This window comes from Salvelinus alpinus, chromosome 1 (assembly GCF_045679555.1).
Source record: "Salvelinus alpinus chromosome 1, SLU_Salpinus.1, whole genome shotgun sequence".
Lineage (NCBI taxonomy): Eukaryota > Metazoa > Chordata > Actinopteri > Salmoniformes > Salmonidae > Salvelinus > Salvelinus alpinus.
In genome coordinates, this window is record NC_092086.1 from 58,200,311 (window position 1) to 58,216,206 (window position 15,896).

General features: G+C 47.0%; 1 protein-coding gene across 2 annotated transcripts; it reads left to right on the forward strand.

The window, feature by feature from the left end:
• The first annotated feature begins 1,914 nt into the window (after positions 1-1,914).
• Positions 1,915-15,688, forward strand: LOC139543301 (serine/arginine repetitive matrix protein 2-like). 2 transcript variants are annotated; one of them, XM_071349518.1, is made up of 14 exons: positions 1,915-2,189; positions 3,421-3,675; positions 4,416-4,511; positions 9,193-9,378; positions 9,505-9,591; positions 9,686-9,748; positions 10,459-10,491; positions 10,579-10,692; positions 10,901-11,039; positions 11,202-13,243; positions 13,441-14,178; positions 14,311-14,406; positions 14,596-14,703; positions 15,018-15,688. In XM_071349518.1, the coding sequence occupies exons 2-14, from the start codon at positions 3,428-3,430 to the stop codon at positions 15,070-15,072; spliced, it is 4,005 nt and encodes a 1,334-aa protein (XP_071205619.1). In that variant the 5' UTR covers positions 1,915-2,189; positions 3,421-3,427; the 3' UTR covers positions 15,073-15,688. The 2 variants fall into 2 exon arrangements, with proteins under 2 accessions (XP_071205619.1, XP_071205641.1); XM_071349540.1 differs by lacking the exon at positions 10,459-10,491 and having other exon boundaries at positions 1,960-2,189.
• The last annotated feature ends 208 nt before the right edge of the window (positions 15,689-15,896 follow it).

Below are 15,896 nucleotides of genomic sequence, written 5' to 3' on the forward strand. Positions count from 1 at the left end.
CCGCAGGGTCAGATAGATTACCAGGACGTGTACTGCGAGCATGCACTGACCAACTGGCAAGTGTCTTCACTGACATTTTCAACCTCTCCCTGTCTGAGTCTGTAATACCAACATGTTTTAAGCAGACCACCATAGTCCCTGTGCCCAAGAACACTAACGTAACCTGCATAAATGATTTCCGACCCGTAGCACTCATGTCTGTAGCCATGAAGTGCTTTGAAAGGCTGGTCATGGCTCACATCAACACCATTATCCCAGAAACCCTAGACCCACTCCAATGTGCATACCGCCAAAACAGATCCACAGATGATGCAATCTCAATCTCTCCTGTACTCCCTGTTCACCCACGACTGCATGGCCAGGCACAACTCCAACACCATCATTAAGTTTGCTGACGACACAACAGTGGTAGGCCTGATCACCGACAACGACGAGACAGCCTATAGGGAGGAGGTCAGAGACCTGGCCGGGTGGTGCCAGAATAACAACCTATCCCTCAACGTAACCAAGACTAAGGAGATGACTGTGGACTACAGGAAAAGGAGCACCGAGCACGTCCCCATTCTCATCGACGGGGCGGTAGTGGAGCAGGTTGAGAGCTTCAAATTCCTCGGTGTCCACATCAACAACAAACTAGAATGGTCCAAACACACCAATACAGTCGTGAAGAGGGCACGACACAGCCTATTCCCCCTCAGGAAACTAAAAAGATTTGGCATGGGTCCTGAGATCCTCAAAAGGTTCTACAGCTGCAACATCGAGAGCATCCTGACCGGTTGCATCACTGCCTGGTATGGCAATTGCTCGGCCTCCGACCGCAAGGCACTTCAGAGGGTAGGTCGTACGGCCCAGTACATCACTGGGGCAAAGGTGCCTGCCATCCAGGACCTCTACACCAGGCGGTGTCAGAGGAAGGCCCTAAAAATTGTCAAAGACCCCAGCCACCCCAGTCATAGACTGTTCTCTCTACTACCGCACGGCAAGCGGTACCGGAGTGCAGAGTCTAGGACAAAAAGGCTTCTCAATAGTTTTTACCCCCAAGCCATAAGACTCCTGAACAGGTAACCAAATGGTTACCCGGACTATTTGCATTGTGTGCTCCCCCCCAAGCCCTCTTTTACACTGCTGCTACTCTCTGTTTATCTTATATGCATAGTCACTTTAACTATACATTCATGTACATACTACCTCAATTGGCCCGACCAACCAGTGCTCCCACACATTGGCTAACCGGGCTATCTGCATTGTGTCCCACCACCCGCCAACACCTCTTTTTACGCTACTGCTATTCTCTGTTCATCATATATGCATAGTCACTTTAACCATACCCACATCTACATACTACCTCAATAAGCCTGACTAACCGGTGTCTGTATATAGCCTTGCTACTCTTATTTTCAAATGTCTTTTTACTGTTGTTTTATTTCTTTACTTACCTACACACACATACTTTTTTCTCTCCGCACTATTGTTTAGAGCCTGTAAGTAAGCATTTCACTGTAAGGTCTACTACACCTGTTGTATTCGACGCACGTGACAAATAAACTTTGATTTGATTCATGGGTGTCAGTAATATGCAAATAGTTGTCCACTTATGAATTTGACAGTATAGGTGTAATTTCCCCAGCCCCATCATTTACCTTATTGTATACAAGATGGCAGGAATGCATTAATTACAGATCGTGCCTTTAAATGAACTAGATAACCTGAAGATACAAGGGGGCTGTCATTCATGGCATATGTCTTCACATTAGGCTACTCATACAGCAGATAAACTCATACGAAGGGTTGTTGTTCCTTGTGGTATCAAATCAACAAGGTGAAAAGTTTATACAGCAATAGGTGTGTTGTCGGCCAGAAAACTTTGAAGCGGAAGAAGGAAAGTGTTCATGGGAAACATGGGAAATGTAGGGCGGTAATGCAACAAATTGAATGCCCACCGCCGTTAAACCTCATAGAAGAAGAAGATGGGAAATGTAGTTTAGATGCGGAGTCTGGGGTCGCCATCATCATCACGCGTGGTTTTCCCCCGATGTTCAACCAGTGACGATTTCCGCAGGCATTAGGTGTTTGTTTTACGAAGAAGTACTTGAAGTAGATTTGCTTTTGTTTCGATTGTCGTTTTATTTAGTTTTTTTTGCCAGTGTATTTGCTTCCATTCATCGTCTCCGTTCGCGGGGAACTCAGAGGTAACGTTAGCTAGATGGGTAGCATGTTAAATTGACTTGCTAATTGTGAAACGTTACGTTAGCCACGGTAGTTGCTAGCTACCATGCGGGGTTAAACTATTTCGATATCTAGCTACTATAGCCGACAAAAAATATATAATGACCTGACTGCTGTACAAATAACGTTAGATACCTATATTATTTTGATGCATTTCACAAGTGTATAGCGCACGGTAGTTAGCTACGTTAGTTGCTAGCTAGCCTAGATAGAAGGCCTATTTGGGCCAAAGTTTGGCCTGTAAGGCAGGGGGCTCGTTCCAAGCCTCGGTTCGATCCTTGTGGTTACTGGTGGAGATGACGCTCACAAATAGTGTGTGTTTGTCAAAACGTTGTTGTTATAATTGCATTAACTAGCTAGTCAGGTAACGTTAACAACTGATTTCGACGTATTGCCGCGCTAGTTCGCCAACGTTAGTTATTTCGCTAACTAACTAGGCACGATTCCTTGTAGCCGGCCATTTGTTTCTACTACTAGTTTAGTGCGTAACGTTAGCTAAATAAGTTAGCTAGCTAGCTATCTCAGTTTCTGACAAATCTCATACTACTAACGTTAGCTAGCTAGGCTTGTTTGTCTCTTTCCCGTTGCAAAGTGTTGTGGTATGGTACAGCAGTAGTTAGTCAACGTTAGTTGGTTACCTAGATATTGGTGGGTTCAAAAACAGGTCAGTGTTTTTTTAAAACTTAACGTTGGCTAGCTACCGGTGACTATATTATGCTCTACTAAGCTAACTGTTGTATTCAGGAAGTAAAAAGAATTTCAAATACCAAATGTTTATCATACTTCCTGAATTAAAACATTATTGACCCCGAACTTGTCAACTATGTGTTTGGTGTTTATTACAGTGTGGCCTAGTTTGGAATCTCTTCTATATCATCAATATGGTTTATAGGGGAGGATTGTTTTAATTAACTATTTGTGCATTGTACCTACCCAATCCACTCCCATTTAGTCTTTATTGGCATGCCTAACTCCATAGTGCAGAGTGGATGGCTAATGATACTATGACCAACATTTGTTTTACAACTGTACTTCCTGAATTGACTGGTCTGCCAGCCTAATGTGGTTGACTTTGTGACCTGTTTGTAGACTGTCTGTTCGGGACTGACAAATAGGCCTACCCTTTACCATTCCAGTCCTCATCATTTTAATACTCTAACTTATCTGACCTTTGTCCTGTCTGTCTCTCCACAGAGGAGCCATGTACAACGGCATTGGCCTGACCACGCCACGAGGCAGCGGCACCAACGGCTATGTGCAGCGCAACCTGTCGAGCGTGCGGGCAAAGCGTCCACGGGACGAGCGCGGCGGCGAGCGGGACGAGAAGGACCGTGAGAGGCTGGAGAGCCAGCTGAACCGTCAGCCCAACGCCGAGATCCTGGAACACCAGAGAAAGAGGCAACTGGAGGTCAAGTGTGCAGAGCTGCAGGACATGATGGAAGAGCAGGGGTAAGAGAGAGGGGTGGATAGGTGAGGGAGGGAGGGGTGGGCAGGTAGGTAGAGAGGAGCAGGGGTGGGGGGGGGGGAGTAAGAATGAGAGAGGGGATTTAATTAAGCTGGCCCGGGTTGCACTGGGCTATGGCCCGTCACGTGACCGGATGAAGCCGTTGAGGAAGGCGTGCCCTGGTCAAATTGAACGGTAATCTGCACCACTCTGTCATATTGTCAACAATGCAGCGTGTTGTTTAGAAACATACATCTGTTTTTTATCAAATGTATATGTTCACATTTTCAAGCTAGTTTCCATTGGGAAGGCAGGTGAAGCAATCATTTTCATATGTGAACACAGAATCCTACTTCTTACTCCACATGCTTAACCAACATCACTTTTTGGGGGGGAAGCGATGTCTGCCAGAGTGGAGGCCCTGGTTCACGCCAGGGAAGCAGCCCAGTTTCAAAACGAATGCAATCACTTTTCACCCAGTGCAAACTCCACGCAGTCGGACCATTTTAATTGATTCCCCTCAGAGGAATGGGAGGGACTGAAATATTTGGAGAGAAAGGGTGACCCTTTCTCTCCAAATATTTCAGTCCCCCCCCATTCCTAAAGGGTCTTCACCCTTTCTCGCCAAATATTTCAGTCCCTCCCATTCCTCTCTGAGAGGAATCGATATGGGGTGCAGAAAGAGAGAGTTAGCTGCTGAGTCTTATCTTATCTGCTGATCTGTCTGTGTGTGTGTTGATGACAGGTACTCCGCTGAGGAGATTGAAGAGAAGGTGAACAGCTTCCGCATGATGCTGCAGGAGAAGCAGGAGCCACCTTCGGCCCCCACCGAGAGAACATCGTAAGTACACTCCACCACAGATCACTGTAGAGTAATGAAACTAGTGAAACCACCACTGGTCTAGCCATCACTACGGAGCAGTGACATTTCTACTGCAGACCACCACAAACTACTACAGACCAGCATGGCTGCACAAACTTTAAATCAACTCAAATTATTTATTTATGCAGCACATTTCAGACATGGAAAAATCAAAGAAAATAAAAACTGAAATATTTACTCAACAAAAAAGAGGATAAAAAAAGAACAATACATTTAAAACACTGAATGACTAAAAAGCACCCTATGGAAAAGTAAAGCTAAAAAGGTTTTTATTTTTTTAAAGATCTCTTAAAAATGTCAAAAGTTTCAGCCCCCCTCAGGTTCTCAGGCTGGGGGCATAGTAACTATAGGCTGCCTGGCCATGCCTCTTGGTCCTAGTCTTTGGTATAGTTAACCGGCAAGTGCCAGGGGACCTACTGGGTACATACATGTTAGACATGCTTTTAAGGTATTTGGGTGCACAGTTGTGGATTGATACAAAAACAAATAGAATATTCTTAATGTATTTTAAAACTCACAGGCAGCCAGTGCAGAGACCTTAAAACCGGTGTAAAGTGTTCTGTCTGGTCTTGGTCAGTACCCATGCAGCAGCATTCTGTATGTTTTGCAGTTGACCAATGGCATCCTTGGGTAGACCAGACAGGAGAGCATTACAGTTGTCAATCCTGCTTGTAATAAAAGCGTGGATGATGAGTCTCTGTATCCGCCTGAGAGAGAAATGGCTGCACTGTGGCAATGTTCCTCAGGTGTTAAAATACTATTTTGGTCACATTCCTAATGTGTGATTCGAAATTGAGTTCACAATCTAATATAACACCTAGGTTTTTTACCTGGTGTTTTGTCTTAATTGCCTGTGAATTAAAATGTGCGGCCAGTTACTCTTTACTCTGCTTTGGCTCCAGAAATAAGTACCTCGGTCTTGTCTTGGAGCTAAAATCCTCTTGTGACAGAAATGTAAAATTGTGTATAGTCTGCTTAGCAGTGAAAATCAATGCTATGCTTTCTGATAAAGCTGCCAAGGGTTAAAATATACAGTTGAAGTTGGAAGTTTACATGCACCTTGGCCAAATACATTTAAACTCAGTTTTTCACAATTCCTGACATTTAATCCGAGTAAAAATTCCCTGTCTTGGGTCAGTTAGGATCACCACTTTATTTTAAGAATGATTTATTTCAGCTTTTATTTCTTTAATCACATTCCCGGTGGGTCAGAAGTTTACATACACTCAATTAGTATTTGGTAGCATTGCCTTTAAATTGTTTAACTTGGGTCAAATGTTTTGGGTAGCCTTCCACAAGCTTCCCACAATAAGGTGGGTGAATTTTGGCCCATTCCTCCTGACAGAACTGGTGTAACTGAGTCAGGTTTGGAGGCCTCCTTGCTTGCACACGCTTTTTCAGTTCTGCCCTCAAATTTTCTATTGGATTGAGATGGCCACTCCAATACCTTGACTTTGTTGTCCTTAAGCCATTTTTCCACGACTTTGGAAGTATGCTTGGGGTCATTGTCCATTTGGAAGACCCATTTGCGACTAAGCTTTGACTTCCTGACAGGTCTTGAGATGTTTTCTCAATATATCCACATAATTGTCCTCCCTCATGATGCCATCTATTTTGTGAAGTGCACCAGTGCCTCCTGCAGCAAAGCACCCCCACAACATGATGCCGTCACCCCATGCTTCACGGTTGGGATGGTGTTCTTCAGCTTGCAAGCCCCCCTCTTTTTCCTTCAAACATAACAATGGTCATTATGGCCAAACAGTTCTATTTTTGTTTCATCAGACCAGAGGACATTTCTCCAAAAAGTATGATCTTTGTCCCCATGTGCAGGTTATGTCGATATAGGACTCGTTTTACTGTGGATATAGATACTTTTGTATCTGTTTCCTCCAGCATCTTCACACGGTCCTTTGCTGTTGTTCTGGGATTGATATGCACTTTGCAACAAAGTATATTCATCTCTAGGAGACAGAACGTGTCTCCTTCCTGAGCTGTATGACGGCTCTGTGGTCCCATGGTGTTTATACTTGCGTACTATTGTTTGTACAGATGAACGTGGTACCTTCAGGCGTTTGGAAATTGCTCCCAAGGATGAACCAGACTTGTGGAGGTCAACAATTTTTTTCTGAGGTCTTGGCTGATTTCCCCATGATGTCAAGCAGAGGCACTGGTATTGAAGGTAGGCCTTGAAATACATCCACAGGTACACCTCCAATTGACTCAAATTGTCAATTAGCCTATCAGAAGCTTCTAAAGCCATGACATATTTTTCTGGAATTTTCCAAGCTGTTTAAAGGCACAGTCAACTTAGTGTATGTAAACTTCTGACCCACTGGAATTGTGACACAGTGAATTATAAGTTAAATAATCTGTCGGGAAACAATTGTTGGAAAAATGACTTGTCATGCACAAAGTAGATGTCCTAACCGACCTGCCAAAACTATAGTTTGTGAACAAGAAATTTGTGGAGTAGTTGGAAAGTGGGTTTTAATGACTCCAACCTAAGTGTATATAAACTTCTGACTTCAACTGTGTAAACTGAACAGTACCAGACCCAAAATTGAACCTTGTGGAACCCTGCACCGTGATAAGTATTTTCTGAGTTATGTTCACCAAGGGTGACTCGACCGGTTAAATAGGTCCTAAACCAATTTAGAACTGGACCGGAGAGGCCAAACAACCTCCAATCTGTCCAGTCTCGGTCAACAGTCTCAAATGCACCACTTAAATCCAAGGACAGATTGGAGAGGTGGGTTGGCCTCACCCTTGGTGTAATCGGTAAAGCAGTGCTTTGGTGGCCTATACGGGGTTATGGCCAACACCGGTGGCTGAAATTGAAACACTATAGCATGCTGCTTGAAAGACCCAAAGTCACCAAATGAAATGTCCTTACAGCTGAGAGCATAAATAAAAATAGATGCTGTCCCCACCCTTTTTCCCTTTAATGATAGAGTGCGAAAAGCTGTAGTCTTAGGGGAGAGGCTCTACAGTCTGAAGACAGCCATGTGTCAGTGAGAAACATGCAATCAACTTACTGCGCCCAGTAATGAGGTCATTCACGAGAGAGGTTTTACTAGTGATTGCATTTAAGAGTGCCGTATTCAATGTGTGGGCCACTCTTCAGCTGGGGCATCTGCCTAGAGGTAACCAATGGAATAACAACCAATTTATTAACGTTATAGCCACGTTTTCTGACAGTCTCCAACCTATCAGAATGGTAGGAGATGAGTTTGCTTTCTAGTGAGTTCATACAGAGTTAAAGGAACATAAAATTAGGTTACTTGCAATAACCAAAGTGCCATTGTTGTAGGAGTTATGGTTTCCTCTTCTGCTTATTCTGACAGGGAGAACTGGAGCCCTACCAGACCCAGTCTGTCAGTCTCTAAAACATTTGATGTTGCTGGAAATTGGAACCCCTGCGATTAGGGGGAATCCCATCTCTTTAAAAGTGCTGGTTGCGCCCACAGAAAGACATTCCTGTCGTTGCAAAGTTTCTTCAGGTACCCGTTTTGGGCAAAGAGTCGGCTGAAACGTTCCGAACCCCTTCGATAGCACGGGAGAGGGCCAGAGATGATAATTATCTTCCCTCTGCTAGCAAGGGTCTTAAAAAAAAAAAATCTCTAGTTCTCCCTCAGATCACCTAACACGAAGGTTGTTTAAACCTACGTGAGTGACGATGGTATCTATTGGAGTAGTTGACCAGAACCGTGGGCAGAAGAGAGTTGATGTCATGGACACATGCTCCTGGGTGACAGTGGACCTTAGTCGGTCCACAGACCGTAGGCAGGCCATCATCTCTCACCATCGAGCTGCCCACAATGATTGTAGTTGTGATGGAATCCGATGGGGAAACGACCTGCTGAACTGTGATGGCTGTAGGGGAGGTTGCCGCTGGGCAGCTGTTGGTATACACCCATGCTCCGTGCGGATTCCCGGGGCTGCTAGGTCCATCTCAAGCGGGGCAAAGCTGTTTGATAGTTGGATCGGATCTTCTCGGATAGACGGGTGGCCTAACTGCATCCCCGATCTCCTACGCCTGTGTCCAGTCTCCCATGGGCCGCGGAGTTGAGCTTCACATCTGTCCGTTGGATTTGGACAGATCAACGCTGCCCGACTCAACAGCTTAGCTATAGCAGGCATTTAAAACTGAGATTTGGGTTGCCTGGGTTACAGCAAGGTCGGTGTACATAGAAAGCAGGTTTTTCTTATCTCGCAGCCGAGCTAACAGCCGGAGGATCTCTTCCCTAAGCTGCTTGATGGTGGTGCATTTAGGGCAGACTAATCCTTGTCCATTTTCCACTTTCACCTTATCTTCATCTTGTGATTGTGTGGGAATCATCTCACACCTGAAGCATTTGTGCCCAGCCTGGGATGAAATCAGCTGTGCTAGCCCACCAGTGTTGTTTGCCTGCTCCACATGGCTAGCAGCTAACTGAAATCCGGGACACAAACTTGCAGTCCCAGCCACAAAGACTGACCACGTCGCGGCAGTACACTGTTCTGTTGCTTAATGACGTGGCTCTTCCTACAGTTGCTGGCCATTGAACAAGGTGGTGAAACACCACTGTTCCACTCTTTGGGGAGTAACCTAGCGTGAAAATAATAGGACCTATTGAAAAATACCCCCTCTCTCTCTCAGGGCGACAGAGACTCACGCCCTGGCTGCAGCCAATCAGCAGAAGAACGACCGGCTGAAGGCGGCGTTCGGCATCGCCACGGACTATGTAGATGGCTCCTCCTTCCATCCGGAGCGCAAGGAGCGAGAGAAGGAGAAGAGGGAGCAGGAGAAGCTGGAGAGGGAGAAGCAACAGCAGCAGAAATATGCGTAAGTCAGGGGGGGGGGGTCTCCTAGCTAGCTAGCCTTTCTCGTGTAACTCTGATTTTCCTTTGTTTATCCCCTCTGTTACTTACCATCTCTTTATTTTTCTCTCTTCCTCGCCGTCTCTCTCAGGCTGGTAGAAGAGTCAGAGGACTCGGACTCCCCAGCCCGAAAACAGAGCCGCAAGAAGAAAAGGAAGAAAAACAAGAACAGAGACAGGTGAGAGAAGAGGGAGAAAGTCCTATTTCGTGTGCATGCGTAAAAATAATGCATAGCTTGTTTGATTGACATCACTTTACTCTCTTCTCTTCAGTTCAGAGAGCCCTTCCCCCTCTCCTAGACGGGTGAAAAAAACTAAAAAGAAGAAAAAGAAAAGGTTTCCAGTCATTTTTCATTTTGCAGTCAGTGAATGGACTTCATGTTCAGCGTAGTGTCATAACATTGCTAGTTATTTCAGAACATCTCAATTGTAGTGGATCAGAACCTCTTGTGTTAGAGATGTGCATGCTTACTGCTTGATGATCACCTGTGCTAGCGAGGACTCCTTAGGGCTCAGACACACCAATACAATTTGCTGGCCCAGAGTACTTAGCACCTCTGATCGTAATTTGCGAGCTGGGTGCGTACCGGTTTTACAAAATCAAATCAAATTTATTTTATATAGACCTTCGTACATCAGCTGATATCTCAAAGTGCTGTACAGAAACCCAGACTAAAACCCCAAACTGCAAGCAATGCAGGTGTAGAAGCACGGTGGCTAGGAAAAACTCCCTAGAAAGGCCAAAACCTAGGAAGAAACCTAGAGAGGAACCAGGCTATGAGGGGTGGAGTCCTCTTCTGGCTGTGCCGGGTGGAGATTATAACAGAACATGGCCAAGATGTTCAAATGTTCATAAATGACCCGCATGGTCAAATAATAATAATCACAGTAGTTGTACATGTGGAATCAAGTACAGCGGGTGTTCCCTGAAAACAAAGCGTGCTGAACGATCGACAGACAAACGCTAGATTCACGTTCGGTGTGATGTGTGCGAGCCTTTACCTTTTTCAGCTTAATGAACAAAGACTTTGTGTTTTCTGTTCTAGGGACGGGTCGGAAGAAAAGGATGACAAAGATAGGTGGGTCCTACACAGAACGTGGGTCCTACAGAACGTGGTTCATAGTGTGTGTGTGTACTAAAATACTTTGTTTGTTCCCCATCTCAGCTCCTCAGACGAGAAGCAGGCGTCTAAGAAAAAACGCAAGAGAAGTGAAAATGAGACTCTGCCCCAGAGTAAGACACGGCGCCATAGAAGTGGGTCCTCCAGCTCTGCTCACAGGTACTTCCGGGTCACCAGAACAATTTTGGGTTGTAACTTACTCTAAATTCCCAGGTTTTCCACAAATCCCTGTCGAAGTTAGCGAAAATTTGCAATCCTACTCGCATAAATTCTAGTTATTCAATTCAGTAACTTAAAAGTCAAGGCAGTTTTGAGTTGCACCCCATGCTGTTATTCCATCTCTCATGCCATATCTTCATTTGATCAGCCAATCCCCTGCCCCGCTGAGAGAGAGGCAGAAGAACCAGCCTGTCAAGAGAGCAGAGGAGGGGAGAAAGGGGCCATCTCCAGACAGGAGGGAGCGTGGTCGCGAGGACGGGAGTCCACAGCGTTCGGGAGGCAGAGCGGTAAGACCACCTGTGATTGGTCTGGTGATCAGCTCCCCCATTTTAAAAACCTGTTTTGTGCCGATTGAGCGAGTGTTGGAGGCCATTGATTATGCACATTCTCCATTTTCTGCTCACCTCTCTCTCCTTACCTCCTTTTCCCTCTCCTCCTCTCCCTCTCAGAGATCTCCCAGGTATCCCAGCTCCCCTGAATGCCGACCGAGGGCAGACAAGGAACGGGAGAAGGAGCGACTGAAGGACAAAGAGAAAGAAAGAGAGAAGGAGCGTGAGAAAGTGAAGCCTACCAGAACAAGACACGACTCCTCTTCCCCCTCTCCTCCTCGACTGGAACGAGAGAAAGCCAGGCGCTCCAGAAGTGGAGAGAGGGACCGAGAGAAGGATAGAGGAAAGGAGAGAACAATGCTGCAGAGGAGCAGACACGACTCTTCTTCATCCCCCTCTCCACCCCCGAAACAACTGGACACCAGGAAACAGAGGAGCGGAAAGAAGGACAAACCACAAAGACGAGACTCTTCCTTGTCTCCATCTCCAGAAAGAGAGGGAGCAAGGAGAGGAAGGAGTGGAGAGGGGGAGCGAGGAAAGGAAAGAAATGCCCGAGCCCCAGCTGACAGAGAGAGGGGGAGAGGGAGTGAGAAAGAAGGATCTCCCCCTAGTCGGAAAAGTGAAGGCGGGAGAGGTAGAAACTCATCCCGCGACTCCACATCCCCTGTCCCTCAGTCACCTCTCATCAACGGACGACAGAAAGAAAGGGAGCACGAGGGAAGGAGGGGGAAAGAGGGGAAACCGGAGGAGAGGGGGAAAGAGAGGAAACCGGAGGAGAGGGGGAAAGAGAGGAAACCGGAGGAGAGGGGGAAAGAGAGGAAACCGGAGGAGAGGGGGAAAGAGAGGAAACCGGAGGAGAGGGGGAAAGAGAGGAAACCGGAGGAGAGGGGGAAAGAGAGGGAGAGGGAATTAAGCAAAGAGAGGGAGAAACAAGAGGAGCAGAGGAAGCGGGAGAGCGAAAGGGAAAAAGAGAGGGAGCGAAACCGAGATGGAGGGAGAGAGCGCGAGAGGTCCGGCAGACTGTCTTCTACCCAACAACATCCGTCTACCTGTTTGTCTGAAGACCTCCGCGCGGAGCGACAGGGTGAGGGGGAGAGGAGGGACAGAGAGAGGGAGAAAAAAAGACACGCGGAGGAGGACAACAGGCGGGAGAACAGAGACCGAAGCCTGCCGGATAAGGAGCGGGAGAAGGAATTGGAGAGGGCAAAGGAAAGAGAGAAGGAGAAACCAAAAGCGAAGGAGAGCAGCAGTAGCAGTGGGAGTGACAGCGACAGCTCTTCCTCATCCTCCGACTCATCATCATCATCCTCCTCTTCTTCCTCGTCCTCCGAGGGAGAGAAGAAAAAGGGAACAGTGGTGAAGAGCGGCCCAGTGAAAAAATCCCCCCCCGCTCTCATCTCCCCTCCCGCTGTAGGTGCTGCCTTCCAGAAGTATCTGGCCAATGGGGGCAGAGAGAGCGCTTCAGAGAGTGACGGACAGAGAGCTACCGGGAGAGAGAAGGAACGTGAGAGAACAGGAGGGGACAGGTCCATGCTCTCTGAAAGGGAAAACCCGCCCCCTGCTCCCCAAAAAGCACCTGTCTCCCAACTCCCCTCTGCTGCAGAGCGCTACCCCCCCACAGACAGAGAGAAGGAGCGAGGGAAGGGACAGGAGAGGTACAGCCCCACTGAGGTAGAGAGCTCCAGCCCTCCACCTTCTCCTCCCAGAAGAGGAGCCCCCCAAGGCGGAGGTGAGAGGTACTCCCCCACTGAAGTGGAAAGAGAGAAGGAGAGAGAGGGAGGGGTGAAGAGCCAGGCCAGGAGGGCAGAGCGGTACAGCCCCTCTGAGCAGGAGAGAGAGTGGGAGAGGAGGGCGCCCTCCCCAAAAGCCCCCGCAGCAGCAGTTGTCCCGCGGCCCTCCCCCCCTCGTCGCACCCCCCCACGGCAGTACCAGGACCCCCCCACTTGCTCCCCCAGTCCCCGACGACAAGCCGCCACCCGGAGAGCCTCCCCTCCTTCCCGCTCCCCGACTCGCCACTACGCCCCACGGCGGAGCCGCAGCCGGGAGCTAGAGCACAACCGAGAGAGGCAGAGAGCGAGGGATAGAGGGAGAGATCGTTCCAGAGACAGAGGAGCCAGGAGGAGCAGGTCGAGGAGTCCCAGAAGACGCAGTCCCTTCTACAGGTAGGAACAGGACCTATTCACACCAAATCAAATGCAACTCAACTATACACACATCAATCAAACATCACACACAGTGGGGCAACTTCCTGCGTACATAAATCAATAATAACTCAATTCAAATCTGCCAAGACCTCAGATTGCCAAACCAGATTCTGAATTGTTTATTTAATTTGTGTATTTGTTTTCACGTCCCACAGGTCCCGGCGATCCCCCTCTCCCGTTCGACAAAGGAGAAGCAGCCACTCGCTATCCAGAGAAAGGCAGAGACACCAGGAGAGAGAGAAGAATAGAGAGCTGGAGAGAGCGAGGGAAAAAGAGCGGCAACGTGAAAAAGAGCAAGAGAGGCGAGAGCGCCAACCTCTTAAAGAGGTCCCCCCACCCCGTCGCTCTCCCTCTTCCTCTTCTGGTTCTTCTTCTTCCTCATCCCCCTCTCCGGCCCGAGAGAGAAAGGAGACGCCTGTAGAAAAGGTGATGAAACCAACGGTAGAGAAAGACCGAAGAGGTGATAGAGAGGAGCGAGAGAAAGTGGGAGACAGAGGAAGGAAGGCTTGTTCCATCTCCTCACCGCTCCCCTCCAAGGAGACCAGTCCCCTTCCCAGCCAATCAGAAATCAGAGCCCACCCCAAAGAAACACGGCACTCTGACCCGCCCCGCTCCAGGTCGCCACAGGCCCTCAGCCATTCAGAGACCAGAGTCTCTCTACGAGATACCTCGAGGACCCAATCACCTGCGGTGCTCCCCTCACGCGGCTCTGCCCACCCCACAGACCGACCAGTCAGGACTGAAAACGGTGTGAGCGAGAAGGGGGCCAAAGAGAAAAAGAAAGGAAAGATGGGCAGCCCCAGCTCATCATCATCATCTTCTTCCTCCTCCTCGTCATCTTCCTCTTCGTCTTCATCAGACAGTTCTGACTCTGATGCAGAGCACGGAAAAGCGTAAGGAGTGTTAAATGACTGACATGTTTTACATTTGGATCATAATATATTGAACATTGCGGATAGAGATGTCCTAAATAGAGCTGACATGATTCCTCTCTTTACAATGTCCCCCTCCTCTCTCCCTCCCAGAGGTGCCAGGATAGCGGCTGCCCATAGCTCTTCCTCCTCCTCCTCGTCCTCCTCATCATCCTCTTCTGAAAGCGAGAAGGAAGACAAGAAAAAGAGGTAATGATGCTGACATAATGTTAACTATTTGTTACAGATCTATTATTACCATTGATTGGTGACCAGAACTCCTATACTTTAATGCTTCTAGTTATGATTCATGGAAATGACAATGTTATTTATTGTTATTCAAAAAGTCTGGAATATTTCTGATCTTTGACATTTGACATCTCTCGTCGTCTCTTTCAGCCCGGCGCGACCTCACAGAGTGCCAGCTGATTCGCTGAGAGACTCGCGCTCCCTCAGCTACTCTCCACCCAGACAGAGGCGACCTGCACATTCCCCACCCACCCGCAGGTCAGTAGCCAACTAGCCAATTTGAAGGCAAACATATTTCTCTGTGTTCCTATTGGACAAAACAGACTAATATTTCAAATGATTAACTCCAACAGAAGGTACAGGTTAAGAGAAATAAGTACATGTTAATGTTTTATTGAGGGAAAATTTATGTGATTCTCGCCTAGCCATCTTAAGATGAATGCACTAGTTGTATAAGGTCTGCTAAATGACTAAAATGTAAATAAACTACTCTAGCAACTACTGTGTATGTCAATCGTGATTGTGGAGTTATCTGTATTGATTTATTTGGTTATTCTTCCTCTTTTTTCTAGGAGTGGCAGCAGGCAGTCCCCAAGCCGATCTCCAAGCAGTAGGAGAAGAAAATGACCCTTCACTCTGAAATGTAACTAACTTTCCCCCTCAATCCTCAGATTTTTCCTAAACACTTCTGGGCTGGTTTGAACTGGACTGTACCATTGAATATTATAGGGAGGGGGAAGTTATGGACATTTGATCTGTGAATGACTGAGTGAATTAAGCGTTGTTGTTGATTCTGTGGCATGAGGATAGCACCACAGGAAGAGAGAGGCAGAATTTGAAACCCAACAGAGGCCAAGAGGTCTGCTTTTAGTCAAGGGTTTCTGTACATTTTGTTTTATGCTGTACTGTAAGGAAGTAACTGTAAATGGTAGGTGAGAGTCCGTGATAGGAAAGTAACCTCTGTGCAGACCCATATAGACTGGAGTGAAGCATTCCATAATCAAAACACACACACACACACACACACACACACACACAGTCCTATTAAATTATCTCACAACAACAAAGTAATGTTCACTGCGCTTTTTCTGCCCCCTCTGTATTTGTGCATTCTACATGTAGATATGACTCATCTGTATTTTGGTTATCACCGAATGGATTACGTGCTGTTTCCATATATGTTGACTAGAAACTGCAACTCTTGGTTTGTTTCTCTTTGTGAAAATAAAAAGTTGTATCTTCATTTGTGTTGGCAGTGATTGATTTTAAACCATGCAACCATTTGTAAGTAATCTCTGCAACCTAGAACTAAAATCTCGTTCCATTTTATGTTAAATACGTCTGTTCACAACGGATTAATTTGTAAGTAAAAAGTGCAATTACCAGATTTCCATCCACACGTTTTATGCGAGTAAACTACTGTAATCTGGTTGATCTTCTTTGAGAAACGT